General features: G+C 49.2%; 1 protein-coding gene across 1 annotated transcript in view; it reads right to left on the bottom strand.

The window, feature by feature from the left end:
- Positions 1–20875, bottom strand: part of SORCS3 (sortilin related VPS10 domain containing receptor 3) — a 590282-nt gene extending 569407 nt beyond the window's left edge. The window contains exon 1 of the mRNA XM_042908251.1: positions 20249–20875. Coding sequence (XP_042764185.1) covers positions 20249–20875 — 627 coding nt within the window. The remainder of the gene's footprint in view (positions 1–20248) is intronic.
- Between the last annotated feature and the right edge of the window lie 1517 nt (positions 20876–22392).

Raw genomic sequence — 22392 nt, 5'->3', positions numbered from 1 at the left:
CAGAACCCCACTGGTTGCTCTAATGATGGAGAGGGCCTGTGCAGAGCTCACGGTGGAAGGGAGGGAGTGGGCAGGAGGCCCTCCTGCTGGAGGGGAGGGAGGGCAACGAGGGAGGGGAAGGCAGCCAGCAGCTGCCAGCGCCCCATCTCTGGGAAGGAGAGAGCTTCTGGTTTTGCTGCTGGAAACAATCTACTGGGAGCCTCCAGGGGAGCTGCCACACCTCTCTGAGCCTTTGTTTTCCCTCCCACCAAGAAGGGAGACCGGGTTTCCTGGTGGTTGGAGAAGGATTGATGCCTCTGCTAACTGTATCTCACCCTTGCCCACAATTCCTAAGGGGTGCCCACTGCCAACAAAAATAAAGCCAGCGGGATATGCAATGCCTCCATAATCTGGCCTCACCTCATCCCTCTCTCTCCTGGTTCCCACACACACACACACACTGTTACTTCTCACCTCTGACTCTTTATTCCTCCTGCTCCAGGCCTGGAAACACCAGAACTTCAGAACAAATGCTCAGTGAGGGCTTCTAGAGAACAGGATGGTCTCACTGGGGAAAGGTCCAGGGGTTGGAAATCCATCTCAGCCCTGGTGGGATCAGGAGGTGAACCTCACAATCCTGGGGCCTCACCCTCCTTGCTGGGAGCAGGTGGGGAAGCAGATTGAAGAGAGGCTCTCTGGCCCTGCCTGTAAGGAGCTCTCAAGTCAGCCTAGCCCACATGGGAGTTGTGGCTCTGTCAGTCAGCCGCTGTGTGACCTGAGCCAGGAATGCAACACCTCAGTGCCTTTGTTTCCTCATCCTTACAATGAGGCTCTTAATAGCAGATACTTCAGAAAGGTTAGGATTAAATGAGATGCTGGATGCAGAGATAACAGGTCAGCCCCTGGCACACAGGGAGAATACACTAAATGTTGTCCATGGTTTTTACAAAATTGCATCATTCTAGAATGAAATAAAAGCCTATCTCCTCACCTCTACCCAGCCATTCGCTCTGGTTCTCTCAGCCCATCCCCACACCCAAACTCTATAACCCCATGATTTTCTAGGTCATGAATATAGCAGACTCAGCGACCTGACATTTCCAAAGGGCATGTTGTTCTAGTTCATTACCTACTCTGTAGCTTATTAGCCATGTGACCCTGGCAATCTATGCAACCTCTCTTCATCACGGTTTCCTCACCTGTAAGCCCCAACTTGTAGCTTATTGGCAGAGGGAAATGAGACGGCAGGTACAACACACCTAACACCCCCTCCTGACATACAGTAGACCCTCGGTGAATTAGATCGCCTCCCCCAAAGGCTTCATTTTGGATGCCAATGTTGGTTTAACATTTCCATCTCTCTCTATTTACATGTACTTATCTTAGATTTCAAGTTCCCAAAAGACCAGATCAAATCTGAATTGCTCTTTACTCAGCATATGCCACAGCACTGAAGCACAGTTTGGAAGTTGTTCACAATATGTTCTGAACTACTGCAGGATGATATATATTATTTGTAAACACATAAAAGTGCCCACACCACAATGCATAGCTCATCATCATTCACTACGTATAATGACAAAGATAATAATGAATATAGGCGATAACCACTCAACTATGGAGTATGTTTGTTTCCTATCTCAGCTGCATAGAAACAAGTCTCCCATTAAAAAAAAAGGCTTAGCAGAGACAAAGTCCCAAGTACAAGACTGCACTGGACATACCCGGCCAGCCTGTCAGTGATCTGGCCTACGGCCCCCATGCCAAGAGAACAAGTTGAGGGTGGAAGAAGGCACAGATCTCTGGGTGCAAGAAGCGTGATTATTTTCATAAATGAAGAACATGGAATGTGAAGGGGGGAATGAAATGCAGCCCATTTCTCAGCTCTGAATATGATAAGCCTTCTCACCCCCAACACCACAGCCCCCTGTGGTGGAGGAAAGGAGAAGAGGGGGAGAGGTTAGGGATGGGGCAGGAGAAGGCAGGATCGAGGAACAAACTGGAAGCCCCCTTACCTGCTCAGAGGCTGACAAAGAGAATTGAGAGCAATGGGAAGTCACTGATGCATAAACAGAGTTTCTGTTTGGGCAGTGAGAAAGCTCAGGAGAGGGACAGTGGTGACGGTTCTCAGCAATGTGAGGGTAATCAATGCCACTTCAAAGTGGGTCAAATGGCAAATGTTATGTGTTATATACACACACACATACATACATACATACGTGTGTGTGTGTGTGTGTGTGTGTGTGTGTGTATTTTAGAGAAAGAGAGCATGCAAGCAGGGAAAGCAGCAGAGGGGGAGAAAGAGAGAATCCTAAGCAGGCTCCACACTCAGGGAGAAACCTGAAATGTGGCTCAATCCCATGACCCTGGGATCATGACCCAAGCCAAAATCAGGAATCAGACACTCACCTGACTGAGCCACCCAGGCACCCCACCCCCCACTATGTTATATATATTTTTAAATCAACACATAAGATTTAAGGAGGGACAGGGGAGACAGTAGAGCTCTCCCCAACTCCCTGCCTCCTTAACCGAAGAAAACCCAGTATTAGAAGCATGGCCACCAGAGACATAGAAACCAGCCTTTGGTCACGGCCCTCACTCTCACGTCCCAGTGGTGTTCCGAGGCTTAGGGAGGGGTCAGAAAGGAAACAAGCATCTCTGGCTAGAGGGTACCCTCCTCCTGCTGCCGCCCTCTTCCTGCTGCCAGCCCTGAAGGTGGACAAGTTAGACAAATGGGACTGGCTGAGATTTCCGGAGTCCCTACCCCTAAAATGCCTTCTGGGTGTACCACGGAAATGAAATCAGGACCTCAAAGGGATATGTGCACTCCTATGTTCTTTGCAGCATTATCCACAACATGATATTTCATCAACCTAAGTGTCCATCAAAGGACGAATGGATAAAGGAAACGTGGTATATATATACCCACAATGAAATACTGTCCAGCCTTAAAAAGGAAGGAAATCCTGTCATTTGTGATGATGTGGATGAACCTGGAGGACATGATGCTAAGTACAGTAAGGCGGGGGCGGAAAGACAAATGCTGCACGATCTCACGTGCAGAATTTCAAAAAGTCAAATTCATACAAGGCGAGAGTAGGAAGGTTGTCAGGGGCTAGAAGGTAGGAGAAAGGGGAGAGGTTGGTCAAAGAGTGCAAAGTTTCAATTATGCAGGATGAATAAGGTCTGGATATCTAATGCCCATCAATGTGACTGTAGTTAATGACACTATATTACATACTCGAAATCTGCTAAGAGAATAGATCTTAAATGTTCTCTCCACCAAAAAAAGAAAAAGAAAGAAAAAAATATGGTAACTCTATGAGGTGATATGCTGGCTTGATTGTGGTAATCATTCCACAATGTATACATGTGTCAAAACATCACACTGTACACATTAAATATATGCAATTTGTATTCTTCAATTATTCCTCAGTAAAGCTGGAGGGGTGGGGGCGGGGCAGAGGCAATAAAATGCAAAGGCCTCAGGAAAGGGAACTGAAGCACTACAGGACTGATGTTAGAACATTTTCCCAGGGCGGGGAGAAGGAAGACAGTGGAGGGTGCTGGGCAGAGAGGAGGCAAAGAACCAGAAAGGGGAACTGAACACACTTCCCTGGTCCCTTTCTTTTCTTTACTTCACTTTGAGGCAAACACTAGCCCAGCCCCCAGGCCTGAGAGTTGACACAGGCTCTGGGGTGTTTCAGGTGTCCTTCTGTCTCAGAAAATTTCATCCTCTCGCCAATTGCTAAAGCCCTGCCTTATAACACACACACACACACACACACACACACACACACACACACACACACACACCCCTGAAGCTCGTTTCCCAGAAACCACACTGGTAACTTAAACCCAGAACAGGAGCCCCATAAGAACACAGAACTGAGCAGTATGGGTATGCAAGCACTTTTGCAGCCTCTTCAGAGTCACCTGCTGTTCTTCAAAGATGCTCATTCTCACCTCTTGTCATCCACACCCTTTTGGGGGGACATTTAAATAGGGGCTGGATCTGTGCTGTCTGAGATTAAAGAGAAAGGGAGGGCCATTGGTAAGTCTTGGCTCATCCCTCTGGACGTTGCAGGGCTTTCCTCCCCTGGACACCTTACGGGCCCCTCCTCCCCCACCCCGGAGAAGGGAAATGGTGGTGTTGGACGGTGCAACTTCCTTCTGTCTGCCCTTCACACACACTCTCAGAGTAGGAAAAATGGGTCTCAGGAGGAGACCTACTATGAGATAAACAAACCATGCTTGTCTTCACGACTGCTTACCATCTACAAGTCACTTTCCAGTACCCTTCACCGGCAGGGTGGGAACCTTGCCGAGCCTTTCAAGTTCACTAAATCCTCACAACAGCCGTGTAAAATAGGGATTATAATCCCAGTTTATAAAGGAGAGAGCTGGGTTTCAGAAAAGTAACCCACCCAACGTGACAGAGCCAGTCAGAGGAGGAGTGAGGTCCACCTGACTGACCCAAGCACAACTATGCCGCCCAGAACATCCCCTGCCCTATGTCTCCCCAAAGTCACCGAATGTATTCATTCTGCCCAAGGCTCCCTTCTGGGAGAGAAAGCCTTAGACTGTATTGAGAACCTAATGGAAACGGAGGAGCCTCAGGGTGTTGCAGGAAGAGCACTGGACTAGGAGTCAGGGACATGGACACTGGTGTGGGTGCTGCCGCCATCTTGGTGAATTTGATCATGCCACAACCTCACCTGGCCACACTTTCCACATCTGAAAAAGGACCTGGTTAGATCATTATTTGTTCTTTCCAGCTCCAAATACCGTCTCTCCATTATTGATACTTTAAGAGGATCTTGGAGAGGATAATGTTTAACCCAAAGGGATAGCTCTTGAATTGTGAAGTTTCTAGCAAAAGTAAAAACAAAAATCTGGCAGAGAATACTTCCTGCTTCCCCTCAAAAAAATCACACCACGAATACAAGCGACTTCGCCTATGATTTAATAGCAAAGGCATTCCCCTAAATATGTTTAGAAATGTATAGTTTCTAACACCTTTTCAAATATATGATTGCATTCTGATTCCTGCAACCATGAAACAGATAAGGAAACTTGAGTCTCAGTTATGGACTGACTTTGGCCATTTCATAAAGCTGGTAGATGGTGGTATGAAGGCTGGTCTTCCAACGTCCATTTAATCACAACCAAAAGGATATTCCTACATGTGCTTTGTGCATGGATCTGGAGTCCTACCACAGCATGAGCCCATCCACACACCTAAGCTGTCAGCATCATCATCATTACCATCATCATCTACAATGATCTTATCTGAGGACACAAGAGACACTAAGCAATGGTTGCCAAGAACAATTACTAAGGGACGCTAGTGTCATTTCAACACATACACCCAAATACCTGCCAACTCCACCTACTGGAAAGATCAGTACTGTGTGCTCGGAGACGTGCACACACATGGCCTCCCCACCATTTTCTGTCCTCATCGCAGCTCCTAAAGAGGCACATTGATGAGTCCTTTCTTCCCAAACACGCCCCTTTTCAGCATCCCTCAGTCTGGTACCACAACAGTCTCTTGGCTGAGACAAGAGACAATCAAGGAACCACAGGTTTTCTCTCCTGCCCACCTATGTTCAGTTACAGGGTGTGACAATGGTGTTTCACACCATATAATCAACCCTGCCCTTCCAACTCCATTTCTTAAAAAATTCATTAAGTGCACATGAAAGAGAAGAAAACACAAAACAGAACCAGAAGGGCAAAAGGCAATCTTGAAATGAATTTGACTGCAAAAGCTTATGTTCCTGCAGGCATAGTAGATATTAATAATTCAACAAAATATTACAGTAATTACTATACTTTGCAAAATCACAACAGTGCACTTCAGCGCAACTCCTACCAATCTCCCTCCAACTGCAATTAATAAATAAAACACAATTCCCTATATTAAATTTGTTGTTTAAAAGCTAAATATTTTATCAGAACTAATATATTTTAAATAATCAGTCAAGACCAGAAAAATCCCTGGCCCCGCATGTCTCCCCACTTGCAGTGAAATCCCATCTTCACAGCTAGAGCAGAAACGGACTTCAACTAACAAGAATGCACTGAGTGTTAGGGCTTGAAGGCCCCCCCCACTGAGGGACCTGAGAACTGCTCAGCCCCAACACTCTGCTGCAATCTGAGCAGGCTGCTGGAAAGAGTGAGAAGGAAAAAAAGGGGGAAGATTAATTCTTTTGGACCATGAATTCTGACCTACCTCACTGGGTTCCGGGAAAAGCCATGAATTACAAAGAGAGGTGAGGGACAGGAAACCACCACAGAGACACCTAAGTATAGCCCTGAGCATGTATGAGGCTAATGACCTTGAAATACAGGTGAGCCTCCCTTTATACTCTAGTTATGTTCCCACAAATTTGTTACACCCAATCTATCAAGTTCTGTTGACTTTACCTGCTGTATCAGTTAACTTCTGCTGCAAAAATGCTGGGGAACAAACCACTCAAATCTCAACCACTTATTCTCACAAGAATCATTTATGCTCATAAATATATAGGGCAGCTGGAGGTTGGCTGACTCAACTGCGCTCAGCTGGGCAGGGCTGCTCTTGGCTGGGCCAGGCTGGTGTAGGCTAGGCTTGGCTGCACATGACTTGTCCTCTCTCCCAGGACCAGCAAGTTGGCCTGGGCATGTTTCCTCATGCAGAGGCACAAGAAAGCAGGTGGATACCTGATGCCTCTTGCTAACTAAGCTTAGAACTGGCACTTCTTCTATTGACCAAAGTGCATCACAAGGCCAAACCCAAAGTTAGGAGGTGGAGAAGAAATGCCCCACCTCCAGAGAAAGGGTACTACCAGGGCCCAGTACAAAAGGGGTTATAGAGAGGCGCGAGGAATTATATAGAGAAACCAACAATACAATCAACTACACTTGCTAAGTACTTCTTCAGCTGGCTTCTCCTCACCCACCTCCACTGCCACCACCCAAGCCATCACTCTCTCTAGCTACAGCGACAGTCTGGTCTCCTTTCCGCCATCTAACTCATAGGGTGATCAGAGTGGTTTTGTTTAATGCACATTTAATTAAATGACTCTCCTACTTTAAACCCTCCCAATGGCTTACCCCTTTGCTCTTAAGATGGAGAATAAACTCCTCCCCCTGGATCCATAAGGCCCTACCCATCCCTGCCTGTCCAGCTTTATCTCTTGCCAGCCTCCAGCCCACAAACCCTCTTCTCTCTGTCCTTCTCTCTGTCCCTTTCAGATACTTTCTTCCCTCGTGTCTCAGAAGCTATGTGCCCAGAACACTCTGCCCTCTCCTCTTCACCTAATTAACCCTGTGCATATTTGAGATCTCAGCTCATCTGCTTCTGCCTCTCTGTCCAAGTTAAATGTGCCTAGTGTAATCTTTGATAATGTCATGAACCTCTCTTTCAGAGCACTGATCACCATTATATACTCAGAGCCCAGCAGGGCCTGGCATCTAGCAGGTACTCCAAAAATATTTGTTGAATATTGATGTCGTTTTCAAAAGCTATCTTACATTTTTTAAAATGACAAATAGCTAAAACTACTCTTTTTTTGGCTGAGTTTTATATTAAAAGTATTCAGATAATAAGCATCTATGGCAAACTGCTCTGTAGAGTTTAATCCCTCACACCATGCTGCTGATTTTGTATAAACCTGGTTGTAATGCATCAGGTCTCCTTAAAGGGTTGCGCATCAGTGACCTGAGCAAAGCCAAGGTGGCCCATGCTAGACACCTCCTTCCCTTACTCTCATTAGTCCTGAGTAGGAGAGGGATACATAGAATCCCCAAATAGCAAAGATGCAAATCAAGCAAGTACACTAAGTACTTCACGACCCAAGGGAAATTTTTTTGACCCTAGACTTCCATGTCCAGATGAACCACAAGCAAATGAGAAAGGCAAATAAATTTTAGACATAAATTTATCATAATTTTAGACCATATAATTTATCATCCAAGCCAGGATTTCTTGAGAATTAAAAGCAATATATCAATATTTATGTCAGGACACAGAAATAATCCAGGACATTCTCATGCCCTCTCTACAAAAAAAAACTGGAGGATAAACCACAGAAACATGAAAATCATCCCAAAAAAGAGGAATGGAGCCACTCCCCATCCCCCCAAAAACCCAGAAGTACGAACCCAGGAGTAGAATAAACAGAAATAGTAAGATAAGAACAGGAAGACAGACCTAGAAAGAAATCAGTACAAATAAGAATATCCAGTAATACAGTTAAGAAGCTGGAATATCTTGGCACAATGGTGAAGAAACAGATGTTTCTTCTCTCTGTGAGGATGATAAAACAATTAGAAACTCAAGAAAAAAAAAAAAAAAAAAAAAAAAAACAAAGAGCAGTACAAGAAGGTTACAGCCCAAACTACTATGGCAGAATTCTGAGCAACTGTCACAGCATAAAATAATCTACCCAATCTTTACTTCTTATCATGTCACACAGATTTAGTCATGAGTATTGTCAACCATACTACTTTGTTGCAGATAATAAAAACAAGCATAATATTCTGAACATTTTATTAGTTTCATTCGCTGTGCTCTAGGTTACATCCAATGTATTTCCTAAGCACCTTGCATTGTTCTCTGTTCCTAACATTTTCCTAATGTGTGTTTCCCACACACAAGACTATACACTTTGGGGGTGTCCAGTCTGCACCACTAGGCAGTATAGCAGATGCTCCCCAAATACTTCACATTATCTGAAAAGAATGAGGCCAGGCAATCAATACAGGTCAAGTCCTGGAACAAATGTTTTTTTAAACTCCCAAATTACACTCCCATCTGAGAATTTTATTATATCAGATGTGGCTTGAAATAAATTGTACATCGTGCCTGGAATAAGAAGCATGAGGTTTTTAACGCCATGCTATGTGTGCTAATGGAAGGGTTTCGTTTGTGCTGGGCGAAGGCAAAACAAGGCGGCTGTTGGACATGGTCTCAAATCTATTGTGGAAGGACCTCCAGCCACTTAAAGCATAAAAGGAGAGGTAAGGTAAACTAACACCATGAGTTCACACCGCCCCTGTTCACATTGCTTTGAGAACCATTCTTTTTAAAATGCTTCCAGGTGCGTTATGTCCTTACTTAACTGTGACATAAAGGGAGCAATGGGATTGTCCCCATTTCACACATAAGGAAATGACTGACCTAGTATCACATCTAGTTTATGCTGAGATAGGCCTGTATCAATTTATGCAGCTCATCCATTCTATAGATAAAGAAATTGAATCCAAGAATATTCAATAACTTAATGAGCATCACACTAAGCAAAGAAATGAATGAAAAAATGAATGAACAAATGAATGCACCTCTGCTTGGGGAAGACCAAATTTATGCATGCTTGAAAGAAGCGTTTTTCAGTATTTTTACCATCATCCTAGACACTCTCCTTACTAATGTACCCATTAAAAAACAACAACAACTCTCATTCATAGACATATACTGAAGAGTTTTCATCCCCTTACACCTAAGAATGGTGGCCAGCTAAAAGCAGTTACTGTATGTGAGTCAGAAACCCAACTCCACAGATCTCAGCTCCCAGGACAATATTCTTCCCATCCTATTATGATGCTTCTCACTGATGAGATCTTAGAAAGAAAGATACTAATGGGAAGCTAACTGCTCCCTGCCCAAATCCTGACAAAGTCTAAGAAAAAGAGGAATTGCACCCACTCCCAGGTAGGACATCATCTGCCAGCAGGTAGAGGTCAAAATTTTAGGGAGCCTCTGTTTTATGTATTATGAAGAACAACCACAGGTCCTAAGTGAGGTGGGGCTGCTTAGCCTTGAGAAATGACAGTGAACACTAATTTGGAGGCGTGTGTCCCCTTCTCAAAACCCCAGCACCATGTTCCTGCCACTCAGTATAAACCTGGAGTGGGATCCTTTCTTTTGGAAGGTGCCAACTCCAAGGAGGACCTCTCAGAAGTGGGGGCAGTGACTTCATCCTCCTCCCCACACCCAATATGGACCATGGGAGGCCCCAGAACAGGCTTTTAAAAGAGTAGGAGGGAAATTCCTGGCTTGGTGTGATGGTTAATTTTATGTGTCAATTTGACTGGGCCACAGGGTACCCAGATATTTGGTCAAACATTACTCTGTGTATGTCTGCGAGGATGTTTCTGGATGAGATTAATATTTGAATCAGTGGACTGAGTAAAGCACATTGCCCTCCCAGTGTGAGTGCCCTCATCCAAGCCAGGAAGGGCGGATTAGAACAAAAAGGCTGAGTGAGAAATAATTCTTTCTCTTTGCCTGACTATCTTCAAGCTGGGACACTGGTCTTCTCTTGCCCTCAGACTCAGACTCAGACTGGAACTACAGCTGGGTCTCCAGCTTCACAACTATAGATTTAAGACTTCTCAGCCCCATTCATAGTGTCTGTCTATTCCTCACAATAACTTCCTTTAGATACACATATACACACTTCCTTTAGATACACATACATATACACATAGACACACATACATATGTACATATACATACACATACGTAGATATAGACATACATGCACGTACATTCACATGCACATACACACACATACCTATACATATATATATGTATGTATGTATATATATTTACTTATATACACACAAAGAGATTTACAATGAGGGGTGTGTGTATGCACACACACATACTGGATATATATCGGAGATATATATCCTATTGTTTCTCTTTCTCTAGAGAGCCCAGACTAACACACTAAGTCAGGCCAGCATGCAGAGAAACAACAAGTGCCAAGGGGATATGGGCAGAGAACCAACAGATCTGCCTAAATGGACAGATACTCAACCTACCCCATTTCCTGCCTAGGCGAATAATAAGAACATTCTTAACCAACATGATAGCCTTCAATGCTAGACCCTTTATACTATAGCGTACTTTAGACCCACGCCGTCTCTAAGATTACCAACAACCTGTAGGTTCACTATTATCCCACTTTTACAGCCAGTGAAACTGAGGCTCAGACATCCGTTCAAAGTCGCTGCTGCTTGGGCATCTTCTCATAACCCAATAGACATTTCAGAGTTTTGAGAAACCTTCCAGTCAAAACTTCACTTTCAAGTATGAGTAACACTGACAGCAGCACAGTGATATGAGCAACTCTTTTGCCTCTAAAAATAGCTTCCTCTACCTACCACCACCCTGGAAAACAAATTTCTCTGCAACTCCAGTTTTATGGTCTCGAAACTCTTATTGTAGCAAGTTCCTCCACTACATGTAATCACATTCAGATATGGCAGCTTGAGCTACTTTTCCAGCCCTGAAAAAAAATGTTCGATTCAGTAATTGTTCCCCATCTCCCACTGAGAACAGATTTTAAGAAGAAAAAGTTCATTTCTGATGCACCAGTGTAATCTTTAACCTGACTCTAACCATCTGGAAGAGAAACTGCATACCTCACCATAGATGCCAAAAAGACTTGGAAAGCCCTGAATCAGGCATGTGGGATCTCAGCACCAGTGAGAGGGAACAGAGATGTTCAGGGGTGAGCCTAGGCCCAGGGGCAGCAAGAAGAGGCCTTCCCTCAGCCCCAAGACTCTCATTCTTTACCCAGGCAGTTCTAAGTATTTAAGAAAGTGTTTATTACATTCAACTCAGTAAGCTTCTACTGACCATGCACCATGCACAGGAAGTGAAGGGACACAAAGGGAGAAAATGCAGAAGAGATAGGGCAACCAAGCCTAAGTATCACTTCCTGCGGATTTTTACTTCTAGAGTCTTAGCTGGGTCATTAATGGGTTGAATGGACTGCAGAACGGATGTAATGTATTTAAACAAAACACCCATTTCCTTTTTCTGCAGGAAGAGGCTGATCAACCTCCCTGCCCCCCACCCCCCCAGGACTGAAGTGCCCTGCTGCCAATCAATATCCATCTAGGGGTCACCAAACATCCCCACACACAATTCACCTGCAGGGTGCTGTTTCTCCTCTTCTCTCCTTTGGAACGATTCCTTGTGCAGCATTTTTTTTTATTATTTCATCCTATTTATTTTCACTTCTTTCCCAGGGCAACACTCCCTCTAGTGTCTGTGTAGGGATCTCAGGTTCCACTCTTGGTGCAGAGGGTGCAAGCAAAAAGGGAATACAAGCCTGTATCTCGATGAGGATAAATCACTACAAAATTAATAGTGGGTTTGGCCAGGGTGATAATTCTTGGAAAGAGGCTGCGGATATTCTGCAGATAGTTCTAGTCATGGATATTCCCATTTTACACTAGGCACGAAGCAGAGAGAGCTGGGAGATCAAGAGGAGAAGCACAGCTGGAACCTCAATGTCCATCCCATGGCTTCCATGTAGAGAAGTCTTCGGCACTACATTACAGGTTCCACTTGCCGCCCAGCCCCAGCAGCCCACTGTTCTCCTACTTCCCTGAATGACACATTCCACTAACTCACTTCCTTCAAGAAGTCTTCCGAGATTAGCTGTGAAGCATAATTATGGGTGCCCAAGCCAAGAGAAGCTATTCTCTACCTTTCTGGATGCCTTCCTTAAGGCTTCAATGAAATCCCCCCCAAAAAATGTCCCACATAAAAGCTGTTAATTAGTGTAATCTTTAACCTGGTTCTAACTATCTGATTCTAACCGCTTCTATTACAAATTCTGAGTAGGAATTTCAAGGTCCCCAGTCATTCTCTCCTGTCTTTTTCACTATCTCAGCACAACACAGAAGAGAGATATCGCAAAGGCTCATCTGGCCAAGGATAGGAGGTGCCTGACAGGAGCATCTCCCTGAGGGTTCTGGCCAAAGCTTTTGCCATTAGCTCATTGGAAAACTTGGAGCAAGTACGTCCTTCCTCTGCTTCAATGTTTCCATCTGAAAGCGAAGGGAAAGCCCTTTCCAATATAAAAATAACAACTAAAGCAACTAAGGTATCCGCAGGGCTTGCCACAGGTCCAGCACTTCTTTTAAGCACTTGGCCACGTATGTTATCTCATTAATCCTTACAGCAGCCCAGTGTGAACGGTACTATTTCTACCACTCTCTTCTAATAAATGTACAAATAGCGAAGAAAGTATAACAACTTGTCCAAGGTCACAAGGCTATTAAGGACAGAGGCACGATTTAAAGCCAGGCACCCGGTTCCAGAACCCATGCTCCTAACTATTTACTACACGGCTGTCCCCAATAATCTCTGAAGACTATGTTCAGGATGGATACACTCCACAAGCATGAATTCACACCCAGACCAAACAATCCCACAATCCACACCCTAACAGGATCCTTGATTTCCCTATATGGCTCTATTTCCAGTTTTTCCCCTAAACTAGGTCCCGGTGTGGGCCAAGTGACAGGCCCCTACTTAGCAGCGGGCAGTTTTACTGGCCAACTGTCCTGTATGGCTGGCCCCACTGTGCTCCAGGGCCCTCTCATCTCAACCCACTAGGGATGCTTTCCTCCGCTCCCCAGCAAGGAGTTAATAGCAGAAAGCTGTCTGTGCAATCCTGAAGTTCTTAGACTCCATTACTTTTTCCAAATTTACTACAACACATTTATTAGCGTACTATGAAGAAAAGCATTTCCATAAATAATTAAACCCAAACTACACTGATCAAAATAAATGAGCAAAATGTTCCTGGTGATGCAACCAGGCCTGATTCACTAACTCGAATAATGAGGTGATTCACAAGAGGCCCCCATTAACAACGGTTAGTAAGACACAGATTGTCCAACATTGAGGAGGTTGGTATTTATCGTTTGCAGATAACTCACTGGGTGGGCAGGGTGGATGTAGAACACAGCCAGGGAACCAGAGGAGGAACCAGAGGAGCCTCTTTGGTTAGCCTCGTGTATATTCATCCTAGGCCTCAGTCTGTCCTACCTATAAAATGGGCAGCATCCTACCTCCCCTGAGTGAAAATGCATAATCCTCTTGGACACAAAATGGTCTGTAAACCCAAGGAGAAACCTGGGAATGAGTAGGGGACAGCTACACAGAGAAAAGGAACAGGAGAGAGTCCAGATCATAGGATGCCACGTTTCTGTCTGAGCCTCACATCCCTCATCTCTATGCTGAGCGATACAATGAAAACAGTTGCCACATGCCCTTCCTGCCTTGACATCCTATGAGTCTCAATGCCGTAGTATCTCTCACAGTGACCCTCTCTCCCCTGAGCTCGCAGCCCGAAACAACTGCTTAACGATTAACCACGTATCATCCCCATGGCTTCTATCTTGCTGTCATGTGTTATTTAACTTTACAGAACAGCAGTCTCATATCCAAAGCATGTTGGAAGGACCTTGAGGCAAATGCTGTCTTATCCTTATTTGGCTCTCCCTTCATCTCACCCTTACCAATCCCACGGTGCCCAGAACACTGCCACACACACAGGAAACACACAGCAAGCGGTCGACTACCTTCTGTGAGTCCACCTGATCTCTGAAGTCCAAAAGGAAGAAGCCAGGTTGTTGCCTAGTTCCTATCTCCATCTTCTTACTAAGTGGGGTAGAGATGCCTCCAAATCTGGTGTTAAAAGTCACATATGAAGTAATAAAGCAGCTATATTAACTCAGTGCTATTAAGAGCATCAGCCCGTCCTCCCCACACAGCTAAGGCGCCTTCCAGCTCTGGGTGTAAGTTCAGTAAGTATGTACTGAGCTGTGTGACAAGCACTGTATGCCACACAACACAAGAAGAAAAACAACACTCACGCTGAGGGGTGGGGGAGGTGCTGTTGTAATTATTTCCTCCTTCATCTCTTACCTTGAAAACACTTACAAAACCATACAAGATTAAAATAAATGAGTACTAAACTCGTGATCAAATGTGTGATGCAGTCTTTGACATTCTATAAACAATTAGGAAAAAGGGAAACAAATGCTTTCAAGGAAAGTCACTGAATTTGAATCTTGAGCAGAGCTGTAAATAACAGGTGCATTTCAACAGAGGAAGAAAGGTACCATAAGTGGAGAAGACCTCAAGAGCAAAGGCTCAGAGTCGAGAAGGGGCTTGGGGCAATGAAGGGGCTCCCTTGGCTAGAGTGAAGGAATCCATCAGGGAACAGAGAAGTGGAAAAGTAGAGCCAGGACATACGCAGTGAAGGGCCCCAAATGCCAGGTTAAAGGGCTCTGGATCTGAATACAAGCAGGTGAAGGCATTTGAGCCAGACGTAGACATACTAGATGAAATACCCCTGGTTACCATCGCTGTCAAGTTTGAAAAACCTGGGAAAGAAATCACTGATATCCCAAAGGACAAGGACTTCTAATTCCTTCATAGCTTCCGTTCAATAAGACTTGAGGCTGTCACCCTTCACCCACTTGGTCAAACACGGCTGAGTCCCTCCTGCATGTGAGACGGAGCTCTCCCATCTCCACTCACTGCCAGCAAAACCAGAGCACCATCCAGACCCTTCTCTCAGTCACTCCCCATACCTGGGGGGTAAGGATGGTTACCAACGTCCATCCATACCCCAGTGTCCATTCCACTTACCCAAGGTGGCCCGCTGACACTACACTCTCTCTTCTCTGCCTCCAACTTCATTAGATCGCTTTCCTCCCAAACTCTCTGAAAAATCATCCTTCGACATTCTCCCTCTATAAGAAAAGTGTCTCAAGCCTGCCAAGAGGCCAAAGAAAGCAGGAAATCAACAGGTGAGTCAAGCCAGCAGTCCTCAGGTGCACCTACCCTTGGATAAACCCAGCCTTCAGAGGTATCTTCCTATCTCAGCCTGTTTGGGGTTGTCGCACCCCCTCTGCTCCTTATGGGATGAATCAGAGCCCACATATCATCCAGTTCCAAAATTCCCCAGTGACAATAATAGATTTACGCAGGCCAAGGAAAAAGCAGTTCTCCCTTCTGCCCTGAGCCTTCTTGCCACTGGAGCTACAACCCTCCACTACCCCCCCCCCACCCCCACCCCCACGGCTGCTTCTCTTAAATCCAACACAATTGGAGAAGCCACTTCCCAGCACTTCTTTGCCAACTACAAAGCAAGTTCCAACCACTGCATTTCTGCAATCATTAAATCAGGCCTCCCAATTAAGGAGTTTGCAAATTCTGCTCACCTTGGAAATCACTGCAGGATCTGAGAAGCAAATCACACCCTGTAACCCAGCCATCAGAGGAAACGCAGAGCAGACAAATAGAGACAAACAGCCTGTGTCCAGCCCCCTCCTCTCTCCACCCCACCCCCAACCCCAGGCGGACAATGACCAGGAGCAATTAGGGCTGTGATGGCCCACAGCACTTCCCAGCTCCAGCGCAAAGGAGAGGCTCCCCTTGTAATATTAATTAAAAACAGGTTCTTTTTGGCAACCCCCTGAGGAACAGCTTCTGTGGCAGGCTTCTTTATTAAGCCTCTGAGAAGGCAAAATGCATTAAGATATTGTGACACAAGGTTCGTGAGCAGGGACGATGAAGGCAAGACAATCCAGCCAAAAGCTATTTGAAAAATCTGTTTGAGAGCCACAATTAGCTGCTCCAGTGAGTGAAATACAATTAATCTGATCAAAGCTGTCACTATTTTGCACATTAGGAGTAAATATTTTAGAACACAGTCCAGCTGAATTAGTTAAAGGTATGAAATCCCGCCTGGAAAACATCTGTGTGTTCCACCTCCTCGCGGGCTCAGGGATGGGTTATCTGGAGGCACCTGGAGTTACCAGCATCCCCTGCTTCTCGACACCCCTGCTTCTGCACCAATGTTCAGTGTTGGGCACATTAACTGAAAACCATCTGACAAGTCATTTCAACCAGACACGCTGCAGGGGCAGCAGGCTGCAAGTCGCTGCCACTGCCAGTGAGCTGGAAAGGAATGGGGGTCATCCAAGGGAGAATGCAAGGTTCCCACCTTGGCAACACGCACGGGGGATCCCCATGCGGGGTTACTCCAAAGAGGAGGGGGCACAGAGAAGTGAACTGTCACCTTTACAACCTTCCAGTCTCCAGAGCCTTTTGTCAATCCAGTGAGCAAGCAGGAGGCACCTTCCTGCATTTGAAGGAGAAGGGCAGAATGATGTGTTTTTCTGTTTCCCTGCAAGCTGTGGGGTGTTTGTTCCTCCGGGTTTGTCCCTCCGGGTGTTTGTGACACACTCTCTTCGCCATTAATCACCAGGAATCCAGCTGGAGACTGCTGGAGATAGGGTGGGAATGTCCCTCCAGTGTAGAGGCTCCAAGTCCAAGTCCACTCACCTCTCGCTAGGAACACCTGGCAGGGTAGTAAGGGTCAGAGGGAGACCCAGACTCCAGCCCTTCTTGACACCTTCTAGCTCAAGCCTGCTGGGCACTTCCTCCTTTGTCCCCCAAGCCAACTGAGCACAGTCCTTGAACCAAAGTGGACACATGACCCAAGCCCTGGACAGGGATCTCCTCTGCCCCCGAGTCCCTGGGCACACCTGGACAAATGGAGTGGAGCACGTCCAGTTATGCCTGCCTGACATCCTGCCAAGTGTCAGACTGGAGTTTGATCTCAGTTACATGGGGTGACTGAAAACCGTCCCCAAAAGGGAATTCATATCAAGTAATGAGGTCCACCAAAGGCACTTGCAAGGAGAGCAGAAACCCCAGTTCACACTTAAACTGCTGGTCTTCCCAGAAAAGGATGTGTTTAATACTTCGGTTATCAGAGGCAAGATGGAACTCTCTTTTCACGTCAAAAGAGCCTGGTGCTAGGATATCTCCCTCCACTTTGAATCTGATGATGAGGGAAGCTTCCAGAAACTTCCATCGTCCCACTCATCCCTCACCCTGGCTTTTATGTAGAGCATCTTCTTTTATTGACTTCAGGAATGGGGGGGGGGATAGTTGAAGAAACCAGCCTGGTAATGTTGCAGAAGCTAGTTTCCCAGTTTCTCTTAGAGGGGTTGTTTCCTTAGAGTCTCTCAAAGAGAGGGCCATGGTAACATACTTCCCCTCTTCCCTCAGAGCAGCACAGATCTGATACTCAGTGAAGCCTTTCTCACTAATACTGCCTACACAGCATGGTCAGAAGAGGCAGGTCCAGCCCAGGAGCTAAAGAGGCAGTCCCCCTCTCCACTAGAAAGAAAGGACAGGATGGGGTCCCTGCACCCACGTGTGTTGCCTCGTCCTTTCTCGGACAGTTAAGACTGGCCAAGAACACAACCAACAAGCATCCCGTGGGCTCTTTGTGGACTGCCTGAATCTCATTGCTGTCACTAAGGGCTCCAAGGCCAACTGGTCCATTCCCCAGGTGCTTCTGCCCCTCGTTCAACTATGAGCCATTTGCCCAGGGGGCACAGGGCTAGACTTGACCCCTCACTTCCTCTGCTGCACAACAGCATTGAAGACAGGCAGATGTAACTACCATTTGCAAAAAAGTGGTCACTCTCTGAAATTCCATCTTCAGGGGATAAGTCAACACACACAAAAAAAACGATCCTTCAAGTAAAAGCAGAGACATAAGAAACGCTTTAGGCATTGTGAATTTATACCGTCCAAATGTGGCAGTAATATAGTCATAGATAATGTGAGGACAGCACCTCCTCCTTCTCCCAGAGATACATTTACTTCCACACATCCTGTTCATCCTCCTCACTGAGTGTGAACATGAACGAACACACACACACACACACACACACACACTTCCTCATTATCAAACTAAAATGAAGTTGAGAGTCACACTCCCTGCTGTCAGAGAATTACCTCTCTCTCCCCCTCTCCCCCTCTCCCTCTGGAGATTTCCAAGTCTTCAATCACCCAGCCCTGACAAGGCCTGCTGTGCCCACCCCCTATGCCCAGAGTTGCACACTCCGAAGCTACGGGGGTCTTCACCGGAGGCAGATGAAGCCAGACACCGCGCCGCTGGGGAGTCGGACCGCGCAAATCCTTCCAACCCAGCATCCGTACCCAGGCTGGGCTGCGCGTGTCATGGAGAACCAGGAAACCTGTTTTGGGCAGCGTGGACATGCTGCACTATGCGGACTCCCCGCTTTCCTGTTCCTTCTCACCCCTGTGACACCCTAGAGCCCCTTTAAAATAAGACGAAAATTTCCCAGGAAGTCTTGAATGCCAGCCGTAAAGAGAGGCATGAAGGGGAGGGGAGGAGCTTTCCCATCAAATGAGTTCCCCAAAGCTGCCTATACAGACATTCATCACCCTCCAGACTCTGCCCAACGCCGGTTTCTGATTTTAGCCGGAGAGCCAGAGAAGCGGAAAGGATTTTTCCCAAACTGGCTGAAAGTGGGGGCCGTGGACAGGAGGGGAGGGGGGGTAGATCGCGGGAAGCCGCCCCCCATCCACCGGAGAGCTCGTCCCCCTCCGTTTCCTGGCTTGGCCGCAAGGCGCTGGGCCCGGGCGGGCGGCGGGGATCGGGACCCCCTCCGAGCGCGCTCTGTGGGCTGCAGCAGCTGCCCGGGGCCGCTGGAGCTCCAAGCCCAACGCAGGGCCGTCAGCACCCGGGCCGCTGGAGTGGAAACTCAAGGGCGCCACCTGTCGGTGCCGCTGCTCTCAGGGGAACCTGGCAGCGGGGAGAAAGGGGTGGAGAGGTGCACTGAAAGCACCGGGTCCCATCTCCACTCCGGGGGCCGATTGTGATGCGGGACGCAGCAGCCGAGGCGAGTGTTTTGCTCAAAGACTTAGGTGTGCCTGTGCATTCGTAAGGGTGAGGGGTGCGGAAAGGGTGTTGAATTTCACTGCACGCTTTAAACTTTTTTACTGCCTCTCCTATAGCTTTCCAGGCAGCTGCCTGGGTTTTGGAGGGGGACTCTGACGTGAAGGCCGGGGCTTGGGTGGACTCGGCGCAGCCCCCTCGCCGGGGCTGGGAGAAAGTGCGCCTGGAGCGGAGAGCAGCGGCCCCAAGACCGGCAGGGGTCTGGGAGTCTGAGTGGCCTCCAGCTCCCGGGTTCCCTTTCGCGTGACTGGAGGGGGGGAGGCTCGGCAGTTGCGGGAATCCGTCAGTCTGCCCAGCGGGTCCTTCGCCAATTCAGACCGCGTCCTCACGAATTCAAGCGCCCGACGGGAAAACTGACTCTCCAAGCCGTTTACCAGGGAAAGGGACCACAGATCCATCCCCTGCCCATCTTTAAGACACTTCTTTCCCCCCTCTCTTCCCTCCGGGCTGCCCCAAATCTAGGGTCTCCAGCAAACAAACGTACACACCATCTTACAACAAACTCCGCTAACCTGTTGGGGGCGTGGGGGAAGCCGAATGAACCTGTTCTCTCTACAAGCCAGGGCGCCCCCGCCTCTGCCTCGACCCTCCAGCAACTATCTGTCCCTCGTTCCCGCCCCCCCCCCCCTTCTGCCCTGCTGTCAGGAGACAGCGGTCCAGCGGGTACTCACGCTGCTGTTGTGTCCGGACCAGTGCACCATGGCTTGATTGTGGGCCGAGTCCCCGGTCAGCGCGAACGAGGTGCTGGGCAGCCGGAGCTCCTCGGCCGCCGCCCCCCCGGCCCGCGGCGCCTTCACCTCCTCCCGGAGACCCTTGGCCGGAGGGCGGCTTCCTTTGGCACCATCGGACAAGGCAGAGGCCCGGGCGTCCCCGCGTTCCAGGGTACTGGGGGGCTGCGCCCGGCGACTCCTCCTCGCGCCGGCAGGCTTGCCCGGAGCCGGGGTGCCTTGTCCCCACCGCGCGCCTGCAGGCGACGGTCCCCCGCCTTCTCCCTGCTTCTTTCCGCCGCTGCCGCCGCCTGGCTGGGACAGCGGCTCCGGGCCGGGCCGGCGCCCCAGTGCGGCGCCTCTCCGCGCCGTCGCCAGCTCCTCTGGCCACTGGCTTGCCACTGCCCGCGGGAAGAGAGGAAGCAGCGCCGGCGGCCGCGACGCAGGGGCCTCGGGGCGCCCGGGACCGCCCGTCGCGCCCCAAGTGATCTCGGCGCCGGCCAGGACCCACGTCGACAGGAGCAGGAGCCCCGTCCGGGCGAGAGGCGCCCCGGGCCAGCCTGCGGGGCGCTCGGTGCGCGCTGCCTCCATCCCGCTGCGGCTGCCGCGGCTCGGGCTGCCGAGAGTGTGGCGCCCGCCGAGGTGCGGGTCCGGCGCGGGGGGTGTGCGCGCGCCGGCGAGCCAGCGAGCGAGTGTGTGTCGGGGGGAGTGGGGAGGGGGCGGCCGGGAAGGAGGTGGCTCGGGCTGGCGCGCCTCGCTGGTCCTCTCCACTCTTCCCTCCTCGCTCTCGACCGCTCGCTCTCTCGAAAGGGCGATTCCAAAACCCAAGAAAAATTAATATATACCCCCTCGGTGCTTTTTCCCCCTTAAAATAAGATCCCTCACAATCTTCCTCACCGAGCTCCTCCAGAAATTTTGTTAAAAGGGGTGTTTAAAGGTAATGAGAAAAATCCTCTTTTAAAATATGAAAATCAAGCCGGATCCAGGAGGAGGGGCTGGCGACGGACCCCAATCCAGAGTCTCTCCGAAACCCAGCCTCCAACCTGCTCCCGCCGAAGAGTTCGGAGTCGCTTCTGGCCGCCTTTAGGGGGTTACTCTTCGGGCCTGTTGTGGGGGGCGGGAGGTGGCGTGCAGGGAGGATGTGGGGGGGGGGGTCTCGAGGGAGGGGGAGGAGGAGGAAGAGGAGGAGGAGTAAAGTGTTTTCAGCGCCAACTGTTCGGGTTCGGAAGCCAAGGGGCAGACCGGAGCCTTCGCGTGCGGAGGCGGCGTGCGGAAGCAGAGCGCGGGATGGACCCGGGACTCCGCTCGCGGCTCCCGGGCCCGCCCCTCCCACCGCCCCCCGCCCCTCGCGGCCTGCGCCTCCGCCGGGTGCGGGGGCACGGGGACTGCGTGCGTGCGCGTGCGTGCGCGCAGGCGGGAGAGGGTGAGGCGAGGGGTGCGCCGGGGGCTGGCGGGCTAGCGGGCGGGCGCCGCGGGGTGGGGGCACCTGGCGGAGCCCAGGGCTGGCTCGGTGTGCGGGGGCGCGCGCCTCCGTGCGTGCGCGTTTGCACGCATTTGTGTGCGTGTCAGTGTGAGCCGTGGGGTGTGGGGCGGGGAGGGGTCCGCTCGGACCGTGGGCGCTCTCGGATCACGCGCGGGCTATGCTTGCATTTCCTGAGCCTGCGAGTCTTCAGAAAGGCAATATTGAGAGTGAGGCAGGCCGCCCTGGACAGCCCCCTCCTCCTGGCGCCCCGCGCACCCATGCTCCCCCCACAGCCGGCGGACGGAACCTGGTGATTCATTAAGCCTCCTGGAAGGCGAGGGGAGAGATCCAGGAGGAGCCGGCGGCGGGGTCAGGTGTTTGCCGGCTCTTCCCGCTCCACGGTTCTCTTTCTCGGGACCCGTGGTCGGAGCTGAGGAAAGACAGTGGAGACCGTTCGCTCCCACGGGGGGATCCAGCCCCCATCTTCTAGCCTGGGATTGAGGTCGCTCACTCTTCCTAGATTCGTTTCTGAACCGGCTCAGTTGTTCCTTCGAAGTGTAGGCTGCCAGTGAGAGGGCCCTCGGCCTAGCCCAGCGCCGGCCTACCAGGCCCCCCTGGACCCCGCTGCAGAAGAGCAGCCTGAGCG

The sequence above is a fragment of the Panthera leo genome, chromosome D2 (genome assembly GCF_018350215.1).
Source record: "Panthera leo isolate Ple1 chromosome D2, P.leo_Ple1_pat1.1, whole genome shotgun sequence".
NCBI lineage: Eukaryota > Metazoa > Chordata > Mammalia > Carnivora > Felidae > Panthera > Panthera leo.
Note: the sequence above shows the minus strand (reverse complement) of the source record. Positions and strands in the feature narration are given on the sequence as shown.